Source organism: Xenopus laevis, chromosome 4L, assembly GCF_017654675.1.
Source record: "Xenopus laevis strain J_2021 chromosome 4L, Xenopus_laevis_v10.1, whole genome shotgun sequence".
NCBI classification, from domain to species: Eukaryota; Metazoa; Chordata; class Amphibia; order Anura; family Pipidae; genus Xenopus; species Xenopus laevis.
The window spans coordinates 12,079,554-12,104,492 of NC_054377.1; the positions used below are offsets into that span (position 1 = coordinate 12,079,554).

The window sequence follows — 24,939 nt, forward strand, 5'->3', positions numbered from 1 at the left end:
CATGACTTTGGGTCTTTCTGTGGCTTTAGTTCTTCAAGTCCTGATGGTGGCCCTGTACCTAGTTAGTTAGTTCTTTCTTACCATGTATATAAGTTGGGCACATCTCCCCCACACAAATAACATTTGTACTGAATATATCACATTTTCCTAAAACAAACAGCAGTTTCACCCAGAGGCCATTTTCTCTCTGACACATCATCACTGACAAACAGCACATTTGTGGCTTTGATGTTCTTTTAATGACAATTTGGAATGTGGAAATGTGAAGTAAGGATTGGGCGAAGCGCTGACCCATCTACGTCACATGCATGGGGATAACAATCTACTTGCTCATTATACGTATGCGTGTGCCCCAACATGGCTGCCTGCACCAGGAGCTAGAGGTGCCCTTTCATAAGCAGATAAAAGGTAATGAATTCTGCACTCTTGTAAGATTGTACCACTACAATTCAATTATTTTTATATTCAATTATTTTTATACTGGGGACCAGGGTCAGACTAGGCAGGCGGGACATCAGGAAAAACTCATTGGGCCCTTCCTACCCAGATCTGCAGAGTCTGCCATGCAGTTTAGCTCCGGAATAGACCACACGTCTCTGTGTCAGGTGGGTAGTAAACAGCAAAGGTGCTATTTTTGGAGGGATATAAAAAAAGCAAATGGAGCAGGACTCTTGTGAAAAGCCTTTATGGTTTCCTGCTTTAACAGCCCCGGCTATGCATGACATTTCCATGTACAGAGCCCTTGCCTCAAGTGCCGCTCAGGGGGCAGGTTAATAGGCCATCAGAACAACTGTATCCTGGTTAGTGATCAGAAAGCCTAATAACCAGATTGACCAGGGAAACAAGGAAAGAAGTAAGGGTATTGCCCACACAGGTGTCTCTGTGAAGGATTGTGCTTCTATTAGATCACGGCCTTTATTTCAGAAGAAAGAGTTTTTTATTAAGCATTTATAGTGCTTAATAATACAACATATTCCAGAGGTAAGGAGGTTGGTGTGGTTGGTGTGAAAAAAAGGTGTGTGAGTGGAAGAAAAGGCCAGGAACATGGGACAAGTGGGGAAGGACAAGATCAGAAGCTTGGAGAGAAGATCTGGAGAAGGGGTGCCTCTCTAGCAAAGATTTATAGGGGTGTATGGGCTTTATAGTAACATGTGACTTGAGTGATATAGAGAATACTTAGACTTTGAGACACTTTGTTTTATTATATGGAAGTGTGCAGTGCTATTTTAGCAGTGCTGTATTTGTTCCAAAAGCACAGGTCTTTGCACCCCAACTTGTTCCCACTCACAAAGGGTAAGGGTGCATAGAGCAAAATCATGACAGCTTGCACCTATTTTTTGCACTTTGCACCATCCCCAACATTTGGAAAGGAGCCCTTTTATCTGAATACATTGAACTCGACTAGACACATACTGGGAAAAGTATCGGTAAATGCAGGGTCGAACTGGGGTGCCCGGGGCCCATCGGGGCTGCTGCCTCAGGGCCCCCCTCCGGCCTGTGGCCCCGCCGATGCGCCGTCCAAGTGTGCAATCGCACAACGCCAGGAAAAACTACAGACGTGCGTGGGGCGCATCTGGGCCAGCGGGGCCCACAACAGCCAGGGGCCCACCGGGTTTTGTCCCGGCAGCCCAGTCCGACCCTGGATACATGTATGGCCAACTTCAATTCAGTTGAACTGAAGAAGCTGCTCCGATGAGTAGGTAGGTCTTCAATGATTACTCAGCAAGTCCAGTAGAATTACTTATTCTAGATATACCATGACCTGGATGAATGAAAATCTCCATAGTGATATAGAGGCTTCACACCTCAAAAAAAAAACAAAAAAATTGCTATGTATCAATATGTGATTACACGGCTCTTTCCCCCCCCTCCCCCACTGAAGTTGTGGGTTTATATAGAGCTTGAACTCCAGTTGAGGGAAACATTATTGTTCAGGCCACAAAATACTCCTAGCCTTTCAAACCATGGCTCCCTAGAGGGCATCATAGCACTCACTAGGAGCATTTTTATGCCCAAATTGTATTATTTTTTATACAATACTGTTAGTATTTGCACACCTCTAGTGTGGGAATCAATTTTATTATAACAGGTGCCCATTATAATTAATCCAGTTTATTCGCTGGACGGACTCCTCAAAGACATTACCCCTTCCTTGGGCATAACTTAAGTTCAGGAACACCTTTCAGCTCTGTATGGAAAATGTTTGGGTGTATGAGGACTATGTAGACTGGGGTAGAGTTTGCTCAGTAACTAATCCTCTAAAGTATTTCCCTGCAGATATTTTGCCTCATTTTTGTCCTAACAAAATATCTGAGAAACAGCCTGAAGGTTACAGCACAAAGCATTAGTGAAACTGCTACCGTGCTATAGTGAGAGAATTTTACTGCCATACAGGAATGTGTAATTGTAAAACTATTGCTACGCAACGTGGTAGAGCAGTCCCAGAATGCAGACTCAATTCATTTTAGCTTCCGTTCAGTAATAACTGGTTTAATCCTTCCCTGCAAGAAAGAATAAGGCAGAAAAGGAGCAGGTTGTGTCATGTAAAAAATAGGTTGTGTCATCCCTGACCTCCTACTCATCCTATATTTCTAGCCCTTTCATCTGCAGTTGGTTAGGAAGGTATAGTTTAGTATATCTGTATATCGTCTTAGATCAGGACCGAAACGTTGATCCTCCCTACTATGATTTTAAAAAAATTCCGATGGGCGCTGCCTACAAATGTGGATTTGATATCCTGGAGTGCGGAACATGTGCATTATATATATATATATATATATATATATATATATATATATATATATATATATATATATATATATATATATATATATATATATACACACAAGTCCAAGGGTTGCCAGCACTCTCGATAAAGTTGCTTGAATTTGCCTGGGTGCAGTGCCAATAAATTATCCATAACTACTACAAGAAGGTCCGCACTCTCAGGACTTTCTCAAAAGGCTAGGGACCTAGCCGAAACGTTAGTCATTTATGATTTTTATAAGTCCTGAGAGTGCGGACCTTCTTGTAGTAGTTATATATACAGTATATATATATATATATATATATATATATATATATATATATATATATATATATATATATATATATTTTTATATATATATATATATATATATATACACACACACCCTAAACTTGTTTAGCAACTTGCCCGGATGCTGGTAAATTAATTGACATAGTACCGCACACAACAGGAATACTTGTGGAAAAAAAGAGCACAGTTATTCCAGTTGAGTGTGGCACTGTGTCACTTATATATATATATACCTCCCAACATTTTGGAAATAGAGAGAGGGACAAAAATATTTGCCACGTGAGGCACAGTAAAAATATTTTGACCATGCCCATTTTTGTAACCCCCTAATTACCATTTCCAAATTTGGCAGGTTATGAAAGTTTGAACACATTTCTGTGGTTTTTATGTGTTGTTACAGTTTTGCTAATGTAGGAAAATCGCTCTTTAAGCTGTGAATTTCCCTAGAGACCTGCTTATCTTAAATTGTTACAAAAGTATGTATTCTGGGCTCTCTGCCAAAAGCCAATTAAGTTTCAGAAACATTGTATCTTTTTCTGGCTGTTCAGTGCAGGAGATCAAAGAGAAAGTTGGGACATTTCAGTAACAAAACCGGGACTGCTGGTTGAGCTGTCAAAATCGGGACTGTCCCACAAAAAAAGGGACAGTTGGGAGGCAGGCCCGGACTGGCAATCTGTGGGTTCTGGCAAATGCCAGAGGGGCTGCTATAAGGTCCCATAGAAAGTCAGTATTTAGTGGGCTGGTGGGGGCTGTTTGGGCCTCTATGTGGCCTGATTGGGCCTCTGTGTACCTGAAATGCCAGGGCTTATTTTAATTCTCAGTCCGGACCTGTTGGGAGGTATGCCTATGGTTCCAATTATGGAAATCTTTGAGAAGGAGTGTATTTCCCTATCTGACATGTATCCAACCCAAACACAAAATGGTCTACCAAATTTCAACCCAAATCCATACAACCTGCAGGTAAACCCACGGTTCCTGTGGATTTTGGGTACATTACCCATTGCAGACCAATCCTGCTTTTCTTGGCCATGACAGCAATTAACAGCAATAGGTTGAGTATACAATGTTCCTCAGCTCACCACATATCACATTTCTGTTTGTTTACACCAGAAACACAAGATCTGTTGTCAAACGCACTGTTATTTTAGCTCAGGGAGTGATCTTGTTGTTCAAGACACAGAAAGTAACATGATGCTGGAAACAGAACGATCTTGTCAGTATCTAGCTTGTTCCCCTGGTACCCTGTGATAAGTTAGAGACATCATGCTCTTTCGCTTTCTATTCTTCTACACCACTCACATGTATAGCAGACCCTTCCCCATGCAGTTGGTTTTCTTTTTTTTATTATTTGTGTTTTTTGAATTATTTAGCTTTTTATTCAGCAGCTCTCCAGATTGCAATTACAGCAATATAGGGTTTCTGACCATGAGAAATGACACAGCATAAAATCATAAAAATCCTGGAATTACTGTGTAATTATTGGAAAATATCTAACAATGACAAATTAGTCAGAGTGATAAACGAAACCACTTTTCTTCTTTGTGTCATTTCAATATGAATAACAAGGTGTCTCGACACAATTGGCACTCTCTCTTCTTTTACATTTCCTACTCTTTTTGGTTCCTTCACCTACAAAGCTCGCTCTTCATTTCCTTACTTTTATTTTTCTTTACCCACAAATCTTACTCTTTCTTAGTGTCTTCACCTACAAATCTCTCTCTTCCTTTTCTTACTCTTTCTTGGTTCCTTCACCCACAAATCTCTCCCCAGTTATTTCATTCAGGAATCTCTCCTATAATTCTTACTGTTTATGGGTTCCCTCACCCAAAAATCTCTCTCTTATTTTCTTACTTTTTCTGGATCCTTTACCCACAAATGACTCTTATTTCTTACTCTTTCTTGGTTACTTCACCCACAAATCTCTCTCTTCATTTTCTTACTCTTTCTTGGTTCCTTCGACCACAAATCTCTCTCTTCGTTTTCTTACTCTTTCTTGGTTCCCTCACCGAAAAATCTCTCTTATTTTCTTACTCTTTCTTTATTCCTTCACCCACAAACCTCATTCTTTATTTTCTTACTCTTTCTTGGTTCCCTCACCCAAAAATCTCTCTTATTTTCTTACTCTTTCTTTATTCCTTCACCCACAAACCTCACTCTTTATTTTCTTACTCTTTCTTTGTTCCTTCACCCAAAAATCTCTCTTATTTTCTTACTCTTTCTTTATTCCTTCACCCACAAACCTCACTCTTTATTTTCTTACTCTTTCTTTGTTCCTTCACCCACAAATTTCATTCTTTATTTTCTTACTCTTTCTTGGTTCCTTCACCCACAAATCTCTCTCTTTATTTTCTTACTCTTTCTTGGTTCCGTCACCCACAAATCTCTCTCTTCATTTTCTTACTCTTTCTTGGTTCCTTCACCCACAAATCCCTCCCCAGTTATTTCATTCAGGAATCTCTCCTATAATTCTTACTGTTTATGGGTTCCCTCACCCAAAAATCTCTCTCTTATTTTCTTACTTTTTCTGGGATCCTTTACCCACAAATGACTCTTATTTTCTTACTCTTTCTTGGTTACTTCACCCACAAATCTCTCTCTTCATTTTCTTACTCTTTCTTGGTTCCTTCGACCACAAATCTCTCTCTTCGTTTTCTTACTCTTTCTTGGTTCCCTCACCGAAAAATCTCTCTTATTTTCTTACTCTTTCTTTATTCCTTCACCCACAAACCTCATTCTTTATTTTCTTACTCTTTCTTGGTTCCCTCACCCAAAAATCTCTCTTATTTTCTTACTCTTTCTTTATTCCTTCACCCACAAACCTCACTCTTTATTTTCTTACTCTTTCTTTGTTCCTTCACCCAAAAATCTCTCTTATTTTCTTACTCTTTCTTTATTCCTTCACCCACAAACCTCACTCTTTATTTTCTTACTCTTTCTTTGTTCCTTCACCCACAAATTTCATTCTTTATTTTCTTACTCTTTCTTGGTTCCTTCACCCACAAATCTCTCTCTTTATTTTCTTACTCTTTCTTGGTTCCGTCACCCACAAATCTCTCTCTTCATTTTCTTACTCTTTCTTGGTTCCTTCACCCACAAATCCCTCCCCAGTTATTTCATTCAGGAATCTCTCCTATAATTCTTACTGTTTATGGGTTCCCTCACCCAAAAATCTCTCTCTTATTTTCTTACTTTTTCTGGGATCCTTTACCCACAAATGACTCTTATTTTCTTACTCTTTCTTGGTTACTTCACCCACAAATCTCTCTCTTCATTTTCTTACTCTTTCTTGGTTCCTTCGACCACAAATCTCTCTCTTCGTTTTCTTACTCTTTCTTGGTTCCCTCACCCAAAAATCTCTCTTATTTTCTTACTCTTTCTTTATTCCTTCACCCACAAACCTCACTCTTTATTTTCTTACTCTTTCTTTGTTCCTTCACCCAAAAATCTCTCTTATTTTCTTACTCTTTCTTTATTCCTTCACCCACAAACCTCACTCTTTATTTTCTTACTCTTTCTTTGTTCCTTCACCCACAAATTTCATTCTTTATTTTCTTACTCTTTCTTGGTTCCTTCACCCACAAATCTCTCTCTTTATTTTCTTACTCTTTCTTGGTTCCTTCACCCACAAATCTCTCTCTTCATTTTCTTACTCTTTCTTGGTTCCCTCACCCAAAAATCTCTCTTATTTTCTTACTCTTTCTTTATTCCTTCACCCACAAATCTCTCTCTTCATTTTCTTACTCTTTCTTGGTTCCCTCACCCAAAAATCTCTTTTATTTTCTTACTCTTTCTTTATTCCTTCACCCACAAATCTCTCGCCTTCATTTTCTTACTCTTTCTTAGTTCCTTTGCCCACAAATCTCTCTCTTTATTTTCTTACTCTTTGTTGGTTCCTTCACCCAAAAATCTCTCATTTTCTTACTGAAAAGTTGATTAGAATTAGCCATTCTATAACAGACTAAAAGTTAAGGTAAAGTTGAACCCACAAATCTCTCTCTTCATTTTTTTATGCATTCAATTGAATTCAATTCAAAGTTTTCCCAAAAAGTTAACCAAGTTCACCAATTGATTCTAAAATTGGTTCTAGGAGGTCCCCCAAAGGCTAAAAGAGCAATTGGTTGAAGTCGAATTTATAAAGAGACAGTACATGATAAATTTCGATATTCGAATTTTACAATTTTTTGCAAATTCAAATCGAATTTGGACTATTCCCTAGCCAAAGTACACAAAAATAGCTCAAAATTCTAATTTTTTCAATTAGAAAATTAACCTCGACCTTTGATAAATCTGCCCCATATTTTCTATTCAGGTTTATAATACTTGAAATATCCAAAGTTAACAACACAGAATGTCTTATGGTTGAAGTTATTAACACAGAGTACAGCATGTTCCTCGCGCCAGTCGTCTGGTATATAATCTTTTCTTACCGCTGTGCCAGCTCTGCACAAATATAGTCAGATGTAGAGATGTAAAGCAAGTTGTCATGGTGATTACACAATTAAAAGGCTGCCTGTATGATACAAGGCTCCGGCATAAAATCAAGGTTCACCCAATATCCTCTTTGTGTTCTGACTTCATGTTATACTAAAACCTTTTGTTAAAGGGAAAATGTGTCTTATTTAAATGTAGTGATCATATTCCATTTATTTATCTTTGACAGAACAGTATCGGAACATGGTTCTTTATGTGCAAAATATTTCTTTACTGTATATTTGTTCAAGATGATTCCCTGAGGGGACAATTCTGTTGTTTTGTTGCAGTCCATTTAAAGCAACAGCTTTGAGCCATACTTATTACTCTGGTATGCGGCAGAGTTCAGCACCGGGTCTGGTACCACAAATTACCTGCAGAAGAGCAAGTGAATAGAGTGCTGTGAAGTTTTTGAAAAACAGTGTTGACCTCTGTTTTTTACTATAAAATACGATTTTTTTGTGAAAAAAACCTAAAATTTTTCAGGATTTATTATACCCCGAGAATGGAAAAAGTCAGAATTAAAATAAAAATTCGGCATCTCAGGCCTGCCAAGGTTGAATATAGTTCAAAAGGAGAAGTCCCAAAGATATCCTCATCTGTGCTGGGTTTTGTGCAATAATCTGAAGATTTCATGATTTTTGGGGAAAAATCCGAAAAAAAAAATTGAATTTTTGGACAATTTTTTCAAGTTTTTTTTTTATAAATTCTTTATTTTACAAAATTTTCAAAGGGGGATCAGAAAAAAAAAACAGGGTAAGGGGATCAAGGGAAGAAGGGCGAAAAAAATTCTACGTCATTCTCCTTCCCTGTATATTTCACACATTTCTAAAACAACATTTAATAGAAAACAAAGAAGTGAGAAAAGAAAACAAAGATAGAGAGTATTTGATGGTTTCATCCACCAATACAGAAATTTCGTTATGAATGTACAAATTCTTGTTAAGGCCACCTATTTCCATATAATTCTAAATTTGCACAGATGTAGGCACTATCGCTCCTTTAAAGGATAAGTTCAACTTTAAAATAAGTGAATGTAAAATTGATGAGGGGGCTATTCTAAGAATGTTTACAATGTACATTATTTATTTTGTTTTCATTCCAAGATATTAAGGGATACATGTACTGTTAATATGAATGAATTGTGTTACAACAGCGCCACCTGCTGGTCATTTTCCCACCAGTCTGACCAGCAAGTAGTCAAGGAAGTTGTCAGGAGAAAGAAAGAGGCTGCTCTGATGTTCTTCTGCTTAGAAAAGATTTGAGAAAGGTTTCTATTTTTATTCTTAAGCAGAATAACATCAGAGCAGCCTCTTTCTTTCTCCTGACAACTTCCTTTATCCAACTGCGTCAAAGTCATCCCTGGTCAGTCCTTCATTCACTTTCATCTCATTCATTAAGAATTCTACTACAAGTATGGGATCTGTTATGCAGAATGCTCGGGACCTGGGGTTTCCAGATAATGGATCTTTTTGTAATTTGGCTTGTCATCCCTTAAAGGAGACATATAGGATAAATGAAAAAAAAAAAAACTAATTTTGTAGGCAAGTAATATATGGTGTTGCTTTTACATGGTGTGTGTCCTAACGGTCCCTGCCAGAAGCACAGTAGGAGGGGGACAGCCAATCACAGCCCTGCAGTCACACAAGCAAAGACAGGCTTCAGTTCCCTACTAGCTGCTGATTGGTTCCTGTCCTACAGTGCTGTGAGCTGAAAGCCGCCAGCTCCCCTGCTCCCCCTTCCTTGGGAATTCAGGGAGCAGGAAGTGGAAGAGAAGGGAGGGATTATTAGGGTTTTTGCAGAAATATTAAATAAATCAGCCTGAAACACTACTTTTTTAAGCACAAATCTTCTATATCTAAATGAGTATAACGCACTGATATGTTATTTTTTTTTTTTTTTACACAAAATGTCTCCTTTAAGTCTACTAGAAAATCATATAAACATTAAATAAACCCAATAGGCTGGTTTTGCCTCCAATAAGGATTAATTATATCTTAGTTGGGATCAAGTACAAGCAATTGTTTTATTATTACACAGAAATGAAATTATTTTTATAAAGTTGGATTATTTGGATAAAATGGAGTCTATAGGAGACAGCCTTTTGGAGCTTTCCAGATAACGGATAGTTAATTATACATTTTACACATGTACAGGTATGGGGTCCACTATACGGATACCCATTATCCAGGAAGCTCCAAATGAAGGAAAGGCTGTGTCCCATAGATTCCATTTTATCCAAGTAATCCAAATGTATACAAATGATTTCCTTTTTCTCTGTATTAATAAAACAGTAGCTTGTACTTGATCCCAACTAAGATATAATTAATCCTTATTGGAAGCAAAACCAACCTATTGGGTTTATTTAATGTTTACATGATTTTCTACTAGACTTAAAGGGGTCGTTCAGCTTCAAATTAACTTTTGAGAGGGATATTCTGAGACAATTTGTGATTGGTTTTCATTTTTTATTATTTGAGTTATTTAGCTTTTTATTCAGCAGCTCTTCAGTTTGCAGTTTCAGCAGTCTGGGTTGCTAATGTCCAAATTACCCTAGCAAAATGCACTGATCTGAATAAGAGACTGGAATATGAATAGGAGAGGGATTGAATCGAAAGACGAGTAATAAAAAGTAGCAATAACCATAGATGTATAGCTTTACAGAGCATTTATTTTTAGATAGGGTCAGTGACCCCCGTTTAAAAGCTGAGAAGAATCCAAAGAAAAAGGCAGATAACTAAAAAACTATAAAAAATAAATAAAGAAGACCAATTAAAAAGTTGCTTAGAATGGGCCATTCTATAAAATACTAAAAGTTAATTGAAAGGTGAACCGCCCCCTTTAAGGTATAAAGATCCAAATAATGGAAAGATCCGTTATCTGGAAAATCCCAGGTCCTGGGCATTCTGGATAACATTAGAAGCAGGTTGGCACAGTGCTTAGCATTGCTGTAATTTAAAGTACTGTACAATATGTCAGTGCTATACAATGATGCTATACAATGATTTTACTGTTCACACAGACAGAAGTCTCAACCACCCAATCCCCTTTAAACTCTAAGCTTTGGTTTTTAAATATCTGTTCCCATTCAAATACACAGTTGTAAGGACAGGAAGAAATTTTGCTACGGAATCCTTCCTAGGCGGCCCTTCAAACGATCCTCTTTTTGCACAAATCCATTTGTTTCCATGGTAACCTAAGCATGGAGCACTAAGAAGAGGCACTTAAAATAGAAAACATTTCTGCCCCCAATACGCTAAAACCAGAAGCAGAATATATTTTGCCGGAGTTTTCTGGATGTTTTCCATAAAAGAACGCAAAAAGGTAGACGTCTACGTATTAATAGGGAAAAAATGCCCCAGTTTATAATCTGTTCATTTTGATTGAAAAAAGCAGAAGGGAAGTAAAAAAAAAACTCAATAGTTGGGACCTACTGTATGGAAACCTCGTTATCCAGACAGGTTCAATATATGGGATGCGGGGCAATTTCCCACATTGGCCATATTTACCCCGTTTTCACGTTTTGACAAATCTGCTTTTTTTGTCTGTAAAAAAAAACCTTGTGTTGGATGGTGAAAAGCTAGCATGGATCCAATTTATTGAGCAGAAATCCAATTTTTTATTATAATGCTAAAACTTTTAGTGGATCGAAGGGATGGATGGTGCTCCACATTATCAACCTAATCCTATAACCTGGAGGAACCAAATCCAAACCCTAAAAAAAGATAAAAAAATTGTCACAGACACACATTGACAATTTCCTACAAATATTACTGCATACCTCCCAACTGTCCAGTTTTTTCGTGGGACAGTCCCGGTTTTGACAGCTCAACTCACAGTCCCGGATTGTTACTGAAATGTCCAGACTCCTGCAATGATGCCAAAAAAAGATACAAAGTTTCTAAAACGTAATTGGCTTTTGGCAGAGAACCCAGAATAGTGGCAGGTGCACTTAGATACTTTTATAACAATTTAAGATAAGCAAAGAAACAATTGAAACTATTAAAGATAAGCAGGTATCTTGGGGGAACTGTAACTTGCAGCTTTTTTCAAATTACCAAATTTTTCCATGAAGCAAAATGGGACAGATTTGCCCTTCACCAGGGGGGTAACTACAGAGGGGGACCCAGGAGGTATAGGGACCCCATAAGGCCTAATTCATATACAATTTCAAAAAATATTGGTATAATAGCTCAACCTCTAGACATTTTGGTGGCCAGACGATTTTTGCCCCAAAATTGTCTGAAATTATGGAAAGTCACTGGAAAATGTGAGAGTGTTTAAAGGACCAGTAACATCAACATTTTGTTTTAAAAAATTCGTTAGTACACATTAAAAAAAAAAACCACCAAGACAAATTATACTTTAAAAAGTCTTTATTAAGAAATAACTTTACCAAAACTCTGCTTCCGCCATTGAGTGGCGCTTTATTGCTCCTCCCTGGCTCTCTGTTGCTGGATACTTTAGCTCCAACTTTCTGTGCTATCTTTAAAGTGCAATGAACAGAAACATGCAGCTACATGTGGACACATATCCCACAAAGTGCAGCCGTTACTCACAGGCTCATTATTATTATTATTTGCTCCCAGCACTCTCATTCCCAAAGCCTTGCTCACCGGTTCATGACGAGCAGTGAGCAGGGGATAAGTAGCGGTCACCCAATTTATGTACGATTATCTCTGTATAGATATTTATAGGTAACAGACAGCTACAAAAAGAAGTTGATCATTTGTAGGGTTGGCACAGTGGCTCCAGTGCTCCATTACCTCTGTCCCCGGTTAGGCACCTGCATAATAGTGCTGGGCTCTAGGACTGATCGTATCCTCAGAAACCGGTGAGCAAGGCTTTGGGAATGAGAATAACAAACAGCCTGCCTGAAGCGAGGAGACACAGGCCACGCTCTTGCTCTGTGCTAGCAGTACCCAAGGTGCCCTAGCGAGCCGGCCCCGATCCGCAAAGAGTTCATGCTGGAAGCACCGCTGCACTTTAGACGGAAGCACGGAAAGTGGGAGCTAAAGGATCCAGCAGCAGAGAACCAGGGAGGAGAAATCAAGCGCCGCTCGATGGATCGTCGCCCTGTCATCTTTTCTGAAGAGGAACGGAAGCGGAGATTTGGTAAGTTATCTATTAATAAAGACTTTCGATTTTAAAGTATAATTTATCTTGGTGATTTTTTTTCGTTGTGTACTAAATTTTTTTTTTTGATGTTACTGGTCCTTTAAGAGTGACGGGAGACTGCGGTACAGAGCCTAAATTCTGTTAAAGGAACAGTAACACCAAAAACTGAAAGTGTTTTAAAGTAATGAAAATATAATGTACTGTTGCCCTGCACTGGTAAAACGGATGTTTGCTTCAGAAACACTACCATAGTTCCTATAAACAAGCTGCTGTGTAGCAATGGTGGAAATTGAAAAAAGTCTATATGGCACAGGTTAAATAGTGGATAAAGGATAACACCATTGTGTTCTACAGAGCTTATCTGCTGAGTAACCTGAGCCTTTTCTCCTTTGAATGGCTGCCCCCATGGCTACACTGCAGCTTATTTATATAAACAATAGTAGTGTTTCTGAAGCAAACACAGCAGTTTTACTAGTGCAGGGCAACACTGCATTATATTTTTATTACTTTAAAACAATTTATTTTTTTGATGTTACTGTTCCTTTAACTCCTGATTTCTACACTTCTAGTCCCATTGCATGCTGGGTATTGTAGTCTTACATGAAACTTGGCAGCATAACGACATTACCCAACATGCATTGAGAGACGCAGGCTTGACACATTAGGGCAAGAAAAAATGTGGCTGGTTTCCAAAGTACAAACAGGCCAAAGGCCCACAGAGTAGCCCAAATCCATACCTTGGCTATTTTGTACTTTCAAAACCCGCCTAGGCTGTGAATTAGTAGCCCAATAATTTAGCTGGAAAACTGCCAACCTGGCAACCCTGACCAGAACCCCACTAGCCACACCCCTATCTGATATTAGACCTCCCTGTCACATGGCTATGACATCATGACGTCCTATAAGCCGCTTCTAGAGTTGCGGCGCATGTTACCTACAAACACGTAATACCAGTCCAACTGTCATTGTCACACATCGAGTCATGCCCATACACATTAATAGCGACTTCATAAACTATGAATAAGGGCATTCGGCTTTCCCTTACTTAATATGGCGCCGTTCGTTATCGGGTCTGAGCAAGTGAGAACTAGGATGTGATGCCGATGCCAGTGAGAAAGATGGCGACGCCTAGGGACGAGACAGATTGCAATTGAAACCTGAGCTCAGAAACAAAAAGAAATGTCTCTCTTAGCCCGTGTCGCGTTTTATCCGAGCCTTCTCTACAATGTTCTCATGGAAAAGATGTCTAGTCGGAAATGGTACAACAGAATCGACGAGACGGTGATTCTGGGGGCGCTTCCGTTCCGAGGAATGAGCAGTAAGGTGAGTGCGCATGCGCATGACTTATAAACTTTTATTGACCTTAATAAGGCGAAACACCTGTGTGGCTTCTCCAGGCAATGTGTAACACATTCTCAGGCAGTCTTAGACTTAGTCTGGCGAGTGAAGTGGCTGCTGTAATTATAAGGGTAGTGGCACACGGGGAGATTAGTTGCCCAGCTACAAATCTCCCCTAATCGGGCAATTATGGCCCTGTCTGACACCACCTTAAATTTAAGGGCACACAGGCAGATTTGTGGAGATTAGTCACCTTTGCGACAAATTGCCTCTTCTTCGTGGTGACAATCTCCCCAAACAGCCATCCCGTCGGCTATAATGAAAAATCGCCAGTGGGATGGCACTTGCGGCTAGAGTTGCCACCCGGCCGGTATTTTACCGGCCTAGCCGGTAAAACACCTGCCGGGGCCGGTATCACAAATTGTAATTGCCGGTAATTTGTAATACCCTTTAAAAAAGGCCCCTGGCCTGCCCCCAATTTGCAAAGATCGCAAAGAACTTACCTTTTTTCCAGCACTGTGCGATGTTGCTCCGCCCCTTTTGTGGGATGCCACGTAGCTCCACCCCTTTTAGCATCACAGACCGCCCCCTTTTGGTGCCCGCCCCCCACTGGTCGGTAAATTTTTTTTTAATAAAGGTGGCAACCCTACTTGCGGCGCTTCGTTTTCCAAAGTCTCCCGAAGTGACAAACACCGCCAATGCCATCCCACTGGCGATGTCTCATTTTAGCCGGCCGGAAGGCAGTTTGGGTAGAGTGTCACCCCGTAGAATAGGCGATTTGTCGCCGGGGCAACTAATCTCCCTGAATCTGCGTGTGTGCCCTTACCGTAAATGTGTAGCCTTACAGAGCATTTGTTTTTAGATAGAGTCGGTGACCCCCATTTGAAAGCTGTAAAGAGTCAGAAGAAGAAGAATGCAAATAAATCAGAAAAAGTGAAGACCAATTGAACAGTTGCTTAGAAATAGTCATTCTATATAACATTATAAAAGTTAACTTAAAGGGCATGTAATGGCAAAACAATAAAATCCAATTTTTATTTTCCTTAATAAAAAAAGAAACCTTTCTACCTAATGTGTTTATAAGAAACCTGACTGTATGCAGTGAAATTCCCCCTTCATTTATTGTCAGACGGTCCCTAACTGCTCTGCAGGGAAACAATCATAATTATGAACAGCAGGGGGAGCCCCCACCTTACTTCACAGCCATGCAGAACTCAAGCAGCTTTGTTTGTTTCCCTGTAGAGCAGTCGGCGACTGTGTAGAGATTTGTATTGGATTTTATTTTTGCCTTTACATCCCCTTTACCGTTTCCAACTCCAGCTGCAGGGACAAAGATCATGGAGCCAGATTTAAACAGATAAACTGGGATTCTATTTGAAGGATTGTTTTGCTGCAGTCACTGGTTCTGCAGAGTTGGAGAAAGTTTTTATTAAACAATACAAAAACCATAAAATCCACATTAGATTACATGACAACACAGGACCCAGTGCAGTCTGCATATTCTCATTATTAACTAGTCTTGCTGTATCGGCTTCTGGCAGATATTATTTGGCTTGTGCTGTTTTGATCATTTATGACGATCCCTAAGCAGCCCAGACCACACTGAGCATGTGCACAGTCTTGGTCTTGCAAAGATGTTTAAAGGAGACGTTTTGTGTAAAAAATAAGAATGTACCAGTGCATTATACTCCTTTAGATATAGAAGAATTGTGTTTAAAAAGTAGTGTTTCAGGCTGATTTATTGAATATTTCTGCAAAACCCTAATAATCCCTTCCATTTCCTGCTCCCTGAATTCCCAGGCTGTGCAGGGGAGTCGGCGGCTCTTAGCTCACTGCACTGTAGGACAGGAACCAATCAGCAGCTAGCAGGACCGGAAAGGGAACTGAAGCGTGTGTGTGACTGCAGGGCTGTGATTGGCTGTCCCCCTCCTACTGTGCTTCTGGCAGGGACTGTTAGGACACACCCACCCCTCATTTGAAACACAGACAGGGAACAGAGAACATCTATAGGGAGCTCCAATAAAGGGGCTATTTTTAAAGATAATATGAATTTTTAGCATCATGTAAAAGCAACACCATATATTACTTATAATTGCCTACAAAATTAGGGTTTTTTTCCATTTATCCTATATGTCTCCTTTAAAAAAGTTACAAGATGGTGACCCCCCGTGGCCAACTTTGAAAGCAGAAATCATTTGTTTGATTAGGCTTGTGGTGCAGTGAGTTCATGTTTATGTTTAGTATACAAAATACAGCATTTCTAGCCTTATTCTATTTTAGACTTTACTTCCCCTTTAAAGCGGTGGTTCACCTTTTAGTTAACTTTAAGTGTGTTGTTATAGAGGGGGTGTTATGTTATAGAGTGTCAATTTCTAAGCAACTTTCCAATTGGTCTTCATTATTTTTTTTTAGAATTGTTTTTAATTATTTTTCTTTTTTCTTCTGCCCCATTCCAACTTTCAAAAGAGGGTCACCGGCCCCATCTAAAAACAAATTCTCTGCAAGGCTAACAAGTATTGTTATTGCTACTTTTTATTACTCGTCTTTCTATTCAGGTCTCTCCTATTCATATTCCTTTTTTTTTTTTTTTAAATCAATGCATGGTTGCTAGGGTAATTTGGACCCTAGCGACCAGATGGCTGAAATTACAAACTGGAGATCTGCTGAATAAAAAGCTAAATAACTCAAAAACCACGAATAATAAAAAATGAAAACCAATTGCAAATTGTCTCAGAATATCCCTCTCTACATCATACTAAGTTAATTTAAAGGTGAACAACCCCTTTAACAATGACCTACCTGTTTAAAGACAAGCGGTTGTAACTGAAATTCGAATGTAGTGGCTTTTTTTGTGCATTCCAATGCAGGAGATAATTGTAGCTAAATGGTTGCTATGGGTTACTAGGCCTGGGACTTTTATTTGGTTAACCCTTTTCATTGACATTTTCCTGTGCAAGAGCTTTTCAGAATTCACCTAAATCAAAGTTTCTTCTCTCAAAAAACAACTCTGCCTTTTGTTTGTAGGCACAAATATAATTTTTTTTTTTTTAATATATTTTTACAGTTAGTAAATGAGGAGAACGTCCACGGGGTGATCACTATGAATGAAGAATACGAGACCAGACGACTGTGTAACTCGGCAGAGGTAAGAGAGAATCTATAGGAGGCTTGGGGGAACATTTACTAAAGGGCGAAGTGGCTGTCTCTAGAGAAAATTCCCCAGAAATCCCATCCGCACGGACATGTCCAATCTACTAACAGGCGTAGAGGACTGTTCGCTAGCGAAAGAGACTTTCGCTAGTGCAGTTTCGCCCACTTTCACCAGACGCACTTTTGCGCAGTGCGAATTTTCCATTACATTTTAAGCTAAGTTTGCTTTTAAAGGAGAACTAAACCCCCTAGGAACAAGACCCCTTAACTGCCTTCCAATGGCCCCCTTCCCCCAACAGTGTTTTACATAGAAAAGTGCCCCTATTTGAAAACCTGACCCTAATGGCAGGGACACACGGGCAGATTCGGGGAGATTTAGTCGCCTGGCTACTAATCGCCTCTTTTGCGGGGTGACAATCTCCCCGAACTGCCTTTCGCCTGCTATAATGAGAAAACGCCAGCGTAATGGCACTCGCGTCGCTGGAAACTTCGGGCGACTTTGGAAATCGAAGTGCCGCAAGTGCAATGGTGCAGGCAATTTTTCATTTTAGCAGGGGTAAGGCAGTTCGGGTAGATTGTCTTCCTGAAGAAGAGGCGATTAGTTGTCAGGCGACTAAATTTTCCCGAATCTGCCCCTGCTTCGTTTTTCAGATTGGGGCACCTTTCTATGTAATACACTGTGCTGGGATGGAGAGGTGAGGGGGGCTGATGAAGGCAGTTAAAGGAGAAGGAAAGGTTAAAACTAAGTAAGCCTTATCAGAAAGGTCCATCTAAATATACCAGTAAACCCCCAAAGTAGTGCTGCTCTGAGTCCCCTGTGAAAAGAAACACTGCATTTATTTCCTTCTATTGTGTACTCATGGGCTTCTGTATCAGACTTCCTGCCTTCAGCTTAAACCTCATTGCCCTGGGCAAGAGCATGCTCAGTTTGCTCCTCTCCCCCCACCCCTCCCTTCTCTACTGTAATCTGAGCCCAGAGCAGGGAGAGACTCAGGCAGGAAGTGATGTCACACCACATTAATACTGCAGCTCCTATTCTAAACAAACAGAGAGTTTCTAGAGCTTTTTACTCAGGTATGGTAAAACATTCTACAGAATAAATATAGCATTCTAGCTTGCACTATTGCAGCTAATCTATTGGCAATAAAATGCCTCCGTAGCTTTCCTTCTCCTTTAAGAGGGTCTGTTGTTCCTTGAGGGTTTAGTTCTCCTTTAAAATGCTGGCTGCTAGCTAGTGTATTGTGCCAAAAATACCAAACAAAAACACGTGTCCCCAAAACAATATATATTAACAAATAAAGTATTACAGGTATGAGACCTGTTATTCAGAATGCTCGGGACCTGGGGTTTTCCGGACAACAGATCTTTTCGTAATTTAGATCTTCAGACCTTAAGTCTACTAGAAAATCATATAAACATGAAATAAACCCAATAGGCTGGTTTTGCTTCCAATAAGGATTAATTATATCTTAGTTGGGATCAAGTACAAGCTACTGTTTTATTATTACACAGAAAAAGGAAATCCGTTTTAAAAATTTGAATTATTTGATTAAAAAGGAGTCTATGGGAGACAGCCTTTCCGTAATTCGGAGTTTTCTGGATACCGGGTTTCCGGATAACGGATCCCATACCTGTACAAGTAAAAAAAAAAAAAAACCATTTATTAGGACATGAGAGACAAGGACCTAACACGTTTCGTGTCTGCTGGGGCACTTACTCATAGACTTGCTCATAGCCTATAAGTAAATGCCCCAAAAGGCCCTTGTCTCTCATGTCCTAATAAATGTTTTTTTACTTTTAATTTATTTGTTAATATTTATATTTTTTGGGGACACACATGTTTTTGCTTAGTATCATTTGCACCCTCAGACTGGGGTGAACTGTGAGCTTCTCCCCTTCTCTTATTTTGATTCATTATAATTATCATTCGATTGTGATATTTGGGCAGTGCTTATACATTATTTTTGGCATATTTGCACCATTTTTCCTGCTTTTTTTTTCTTTCCCTATTGTGGCAAAAAGCCAATTTCCATCGTGCGCCTTAAAATGAGGGTTTGCCTAGTATCACATTATCTCACATTCAGTTGACTGGGAACATCTATACAAAACTGTCAGTTGCTTACCTACAACCCTTAGGCCGTTGCTGAGAAATGCACTGGCCTGTTGTAGTATTCTTGGAAACACTGTGCCGCCATCTTTTCTTCAGTCCCAGCAATTTCTTTTGGTTACCTTTGGCCAAAGCTGCCCTCCTGGCGAGCACTGGCCTTTGCTCTTTGATATGTGACCCCTGAGCTCACAATCCCCCAAATGTAATAAAAGGAACTACGTTTGCAATAAACCATCGCAACCAATACGATGTTTGCTTTTAAACAGGTGACCAGTAAATGTTACCTGCTGATTGGTTGCTATGGGTTACTGCTTCCTAGCAAACTTAGTGGCTTTTATAAAATAACCCCCTACAGGTGGATGTTTACCTTTAAATGTTTCCACAATTCTATGATGAAATACAGGCTTGGGGGCAGATTCACTGAAGGGCGAAAAGTCGCCAGTGACCGTTTCGCACCCATCGCTACACTTCGCCAGGTGAAAAATTCGCTCAGACAACGCTAATTCACTTGCATGCAAAGTTTCGTTGTGGGTGCCGAACGCTGGCGACTTCAATTCAAATTCAAAGCGAAGATGCGCTAGTTGTTTTTTTTCTCCACTAAAAATATGTAAGTAACAGAAGATTGAGGAAGATCTATGCACTCCATTGCACTTCGTCTGGTCCATACCTCCCAACTGTCCCATTTTTAGAGGGACAGTCCCTCTTTTGACAGGTCAACCCTCAGTCCCTCGTTTGTACTGGAAAGTCCCGTTTTTCTCTGCACTGCACAGCCCGAAAAACAAAAAACAAAGTTTCTAACTTAATTGGCTCAGGTCCCTTGGGAAAACTTAGACTCACAGCTTAAAGGGCAATTCACCTTCATTAGCAAAACTGTAATAACTAAAAAAAAAAAAAAACTTTCATAACCTGCCAAATTTTGTAAAATAAACTGTTGGGAGGTATGCTGGTCTGAGCTGGCGAAGACAACTCTGGCGAAAGAGGTAACGTTCAGTAAAATCAACATTTTAGTGAATTTGCGGAGTAACGTCCATTCGCCAAAGCAAAAAGTCACCTGGCGATAGAGAGCGAATGAACGCTATCGACGGTCCCGTTCGCTGGCAAATTGGCGCCTGTTAGTGAATTGGCGATGTCCCTGCGGGTGGCAACGCTGTGGAAAAGCCACTTCGCCCCTTAGTGAATCTGCCCCTTGGTCTGTTCTGCTTTCTAAGGTCAGTGGATCAAGTCTCCTGTCGGGTCTGGCAGTAAATAAAAAAACTTGCTTGATTGATTGATTTTTCATCCAATTCTGTCGTTCTTGGCTTCAGCAGTGGAAAGCGATGGGAGTAGAACAGCTGTGCCTGAGCACCGTGGACTTCCTGGGGGTCCCCAAGTTGGAGCACTTGCAGCAAGGAGTGGAGTTCATTGACAAGCACAGGCAAAAAGGCAGCAGCGTTTATATTCATTGTAAGGCCGGCCGGTCCCGTAGCGCTACCATGGTCGCTGCCTATTTAATACAGGTGAGACCGTTTATCTGATGGTTCGAGCACTTTTCACTGCATCTGTATCCTCTGTTTATATAGCGCCCACTAGTGATGTGCGGACCAGTCAGATACCCGCGGTCGGATGGCTTGCAGGCAGGTTTGGGTTGAGCCCTTCTGCCTGCTCTCTCCACCCGCGACTGCTCTCTCCACCCGCGACTGCCAGCTTCCCACTTCCTGTTTTATAGGATCGCGCCTGTCCTGCCCATTTTGTGACATCATCGGCGGGGCACGGGTCTATAAACGGAGGAGGGAAGCGGGGTGGGTCCAGAGCAGGTTGAGTTTTTCTTGACCCGCACATCACTAGTGCCCACATATTCCACCGTGCTTTGCACAGAATATATATCATTCACATCAGTTCCCTGCCCCGCTACAGATTTAGCAATTTAGTATATAGAACATGTATACATATGATGAATACTTCACTTCATACACATGTAGACAGGTACATGGTTACACTGGGATCAGCTGATCATTTGTAACCAGGAAACCACAAGCGCCAACCTGATTCTATTAAAGGAGTGGTTCACCTTAAATATACAGTAACTTTTAGTATGTTATAGAATGGCTAATTCTACGTAACTTTTCAGTTGGTCTTCATTTTTGCCACTTTATAGTTCTTGAATTATTTACCTTCTTCTTTGGACTCCTTCCGGTTTTCAAAAGGGGAGTCACTGACTCCATCTAAAAACAAATGCTCTGTAAGGCAACACATATAGGGGCAGATTTATCAAGGGTCAAACTGAATTCGAGGGAATTTTCGAAGTAAAAAAAATTTAGTAGTAGTAATTTTTTGGATACTTCGACCATCAAATAGGATACTAAGACTTCGATTTGAAGTAAAATCGTTAAAATATTCGACCATTCTTTAATACAAGCCAAATTAAACCTGCCGAAGTGCTATGTTAGCCTATGGGGACCTTCTAGAGCATTTTTCTACGTTTTTTGAAGTCAAAGAAAAATCGTTAGATTGATGGATGAAATCCTTCGAATCGCTTGATTTTGCTTTGACCGCAAAACAGTCAAATTCGGTGAAAAAAACGTCGACTTTGAAAGTCGAAGTAAAGCCATTCGATGGTCGAATTTCAAAGTATTTTATCACTTCGAAATTCGACCCTTGATAAATCTGACCCTTTTTGTTATTGCTACTTTTTACAGGTTTTTTGTTTAACTTTGCGGTTCAATTCTCCTCAAATCAGGGCACATGCTCAGATTCGGGGAGATTAGTCGCCCGGCGACAAATCTCCTCTTCTTCAGGGCGACTAATCTCCCCGAACTGCCTGCCGCAGGCTAGAATGTAAATTGCCGGCGGGATGGCACTCGGATCGCTTTGTTTTCCAAAGTCGCCCGAAGTTCCTGAGCGCTCTGAGTGCCATCCGCCCGGCAATTTACATTCTAGCCTGCGAGAGGCAGTTCAGGGAGATTAGTCGCCCTGAAGAAGAGGAGATTTGTCGCCGGGCGACTAATCTCCCTGAATCTGAGCAAGTGCCCTGACCCTAAGGCTTAGTCCACACCAGGCGATTCATGGAGATTTAGCGCCTGGCGACTAATCGCCTTTTCTTTGAGGCGACTAATCTCCCCGAACCGCTTCCTCTTCTCCTGCGCCGGCTGTAATGAGAGTTGCCTGCGTTATGACACATGCCGTGCTTCGCCTTCCGAAGTTGCTCGAAGTTTCAGAGTCGCCTGTGTTATGACATGCGGTGCTTCGTTTTTCGAAATTGAGGAAACTTCGAGGAACTTCGGAAAATGAAGCGCCGCGTGTCATAATGCAGGCGACTCTCATTACAGCCGGCGCAGATGAGGAAGCGGTTCGGGGAGATTAGTCGCTTCAAAGAAGAGGCGATTAGTCGCCAGGGTGCTAAATCTCCCCGAATCGCCTGATGTGGACTAAGCCTAAGGGTGAAGACACACAGAGCTACTAGCAGCAGCTACAAAATAGATAATAATGATAATTGGATTGGTTTTAGCAGAGGCGATTCTCACTATTGTCTATGGGAGGGTATTTTGTAGCCACAAAGATTAACTGCTACTAGTGGCTCCAGAGCTACCAGTAGCAGCTACTTTTTGTATCAGGTAAAAATTAGGGTGAACATTTTGACAGTGGATGGGGGGGAGGCAAATTAGGGAGACCTGTAATGTCTGGTATGGGTTGCCGAGATAAAAGCTAAAATTACTTTTTTTTGTTTTTGTTTTTTTAAGAGGCACAAATGGAAACCCGACGAGGCTGCTGCTTTTATAGCAGAAATCCGTCCTCACATCCTGATCCGAAACAACCAGCGCCAAATGTTAGAGCGTTTCTACCAACTGGCGTTAACCTCCAGGGCACCGCAAACTGGAGGTTGAATGTTCAACAGTGTGATATTTATTTCTATGCCTCTAGGCATTAAACTTGCTGCATCAAACTTCCAATCAGGACCAATGGGTGCAGATAAGACTCCTCACGTTGTATTCCCGTCCTTGCTACAGTCAATATTTTTTGACAATCCAAACCCCCAAGGGCCTCTTCCACTACCCTCAGTTTGTATTGAAGCCAGAGGGGCAGCACGGACATTTACTATGCAGAATAAAGCATGCTGGGATTGTTTTGCAACTTTGCACACAATAAAGAATGCCGGCTCTTGCTGTTTTAAGTGTTGTTTACCTTTATATTAGGGATGCACCGAACCCCGAATCCTTTGCAAAAGATTTGGCCAAATACCGAATCCAAGTTTGCATATGCAAATTAGGGGTGGTATGGGGAAAATATTTATTACTTCCTTGTGAAGTCACGTGATTTCCTTTCCCGCCCCTAATTTGCGCATAAATTATACAAATTAGGGTTTGGTTCGGCTGGGCAGAAGGATTCGGCCGAATCCTGCTGAAAAAGGCAGAATCCCGAACCGAATACTGGATTTGGTGCATCCCTACTTTATATACACCGAGTTTGTTTAATGAACCCCCACTAGTCACTTCGCGACAGTTTGAATATGTGTCTTTACCCACCATGAAACTGTCATCTGAAACCGAAACAGTCAGCACTATGCAAAATATGTGCAGTAATGAACAAGAATACAGGTATAGGACCTATTATCCAGAATGTTAGGGACCTGGGGATTTCTGGTTAATGGATCTTTCCGTAATTTGGATCTTTATACCTTAAATCTACTAGAAAAACCATGTAAACATTAAAGGGATACTGTCATGGGAAGAAAAAAAAATTTCAAAATGAATCCGTTAATAGTGCTGCTCCAGCAGAATTCTGCACTGAAATCCATTTCTCAAAAGAACAAACAGATTTTTTTATATTCAATTTTGAAATCTGACATGGGGCTAGACATATTGTCAATTTCCCAGCTGCCCCTGGTCATGTGACTTGTGCTCTGATAAACTTCAATCACTCTTTACTGCTGTACTGCAAGATGGAGTAATATATCACCCCCCCCCCCCAGCAGCCTAACAACAGAACAAAGGGAAGGTAACCAGATAGCAGCTCCCTAACACAAGATAACAGCTGCCTGGTAGATCTAAGAACAACACTCAATAGTAAAAACCCATGTCCCACTGAGACACATTCAGTTACATTGAGAAGGAAAAACAGCAGCCTGCCAGAAAGCATTTCTCGCCTAAAGTGCAGGCACAAGTCACATGACTGGGGGCAGCTGGGAAATTGACAAAATGTCTAGACCCAAGTCAGATTTCAAAATTGAATATAAAAAAATCTGTTTGCTCTTTTGAGAAATGGATTTCAGTGCAGAATTCTGCTGGAGTAGCACTATTAACTGATGCGTTTTGAAAAAGAAAACATGTTTTCCGATGACAGGATCCCTTTAAATTAACCCAATAGGCTGGTTTTGCTTCCAATAAGGATTAATTATATCTTAGTTGGGATCAAGTACAAGCTACTGTTTTATTATTACACAGAAAAAGGAAATGATTAAAATGGATTATTTGGATAAAATGGAGTCTAAAAGAGACTGCAAAGATGAAATCCATGATGTCACCTGCAGCAGTCAGGAGTGGTCGAAAATGAATTCTGTTGCAGAGAAACTGTAAACTGGAGCCTTATTCCCTATACTGTAAGACGCAAGCAAAACGACCATTCGATACAGCCTAAAAAAGGTGACGTCAAGAGACCGTTTTGATTTTAAGGGGGTTATTAATCAAAATCCGAATTTATCTCATTATTTTATGAAATATACTCC

General features: G+C 40.3%; 1 protein-coding gene across 1 annotated transcript; it reads left to right on the forward strand.

Annotated features, from left to right (window-relative positions):
* The first annotated feature begins 13,577 nt into the window (after window positions 1-13,577).
* On the forward strand, window positions 13,578-23,388 carry ptpmt1.L (protein tyrosine phosphatase, mitochondrial 1 L homeolog). Its single transcript, XM_018257416.2, has 4 exons — window positions 13,578-13,969; window positions 17,049-17,129; window positions 20,546-20,737; window positions 22,958-23,388. Exons 1-4 carry the CDS (start codon window positions 13,826-13,828, stop codon window positions 23,099-23,101), a joined length of 561 nt encoding a protein of 186 aa, XP_018112905.1. The 5' UTR covers window positions 13,578-13,825; the 3' UTR covers window positions 23,102-23,388.
* The last annotated feature ends 1,551 nt before the right edge of the window (window positions 23,389-24,939 follow it).

Bases quoted from the DNA above. Each gene is read 5' to 3' on its own strand.
- ptpmt1.L (XM_018257416.2), top strand. From the start codon at position 13,826: ATGTCTCTCTTAGCCCGTGTCGCGTTTTATCCGAGCCTTCTCTACAAT. The intron at 13,970-17,048 runs GTGAGTGCGCAT...ATATTTTTACAG, and splicing joins TCCGAGGAATGAGCAGTAAG to TTAGTAAATGAGGAGAACGT. The intron at 17,130-20,545 runs GTAAGAGAGAAT...TCTTGGCTTCAG, and splicing joins GACTGTGTAACTCGGCAGAG to CAGTGGAAAGCGATGGGAGT.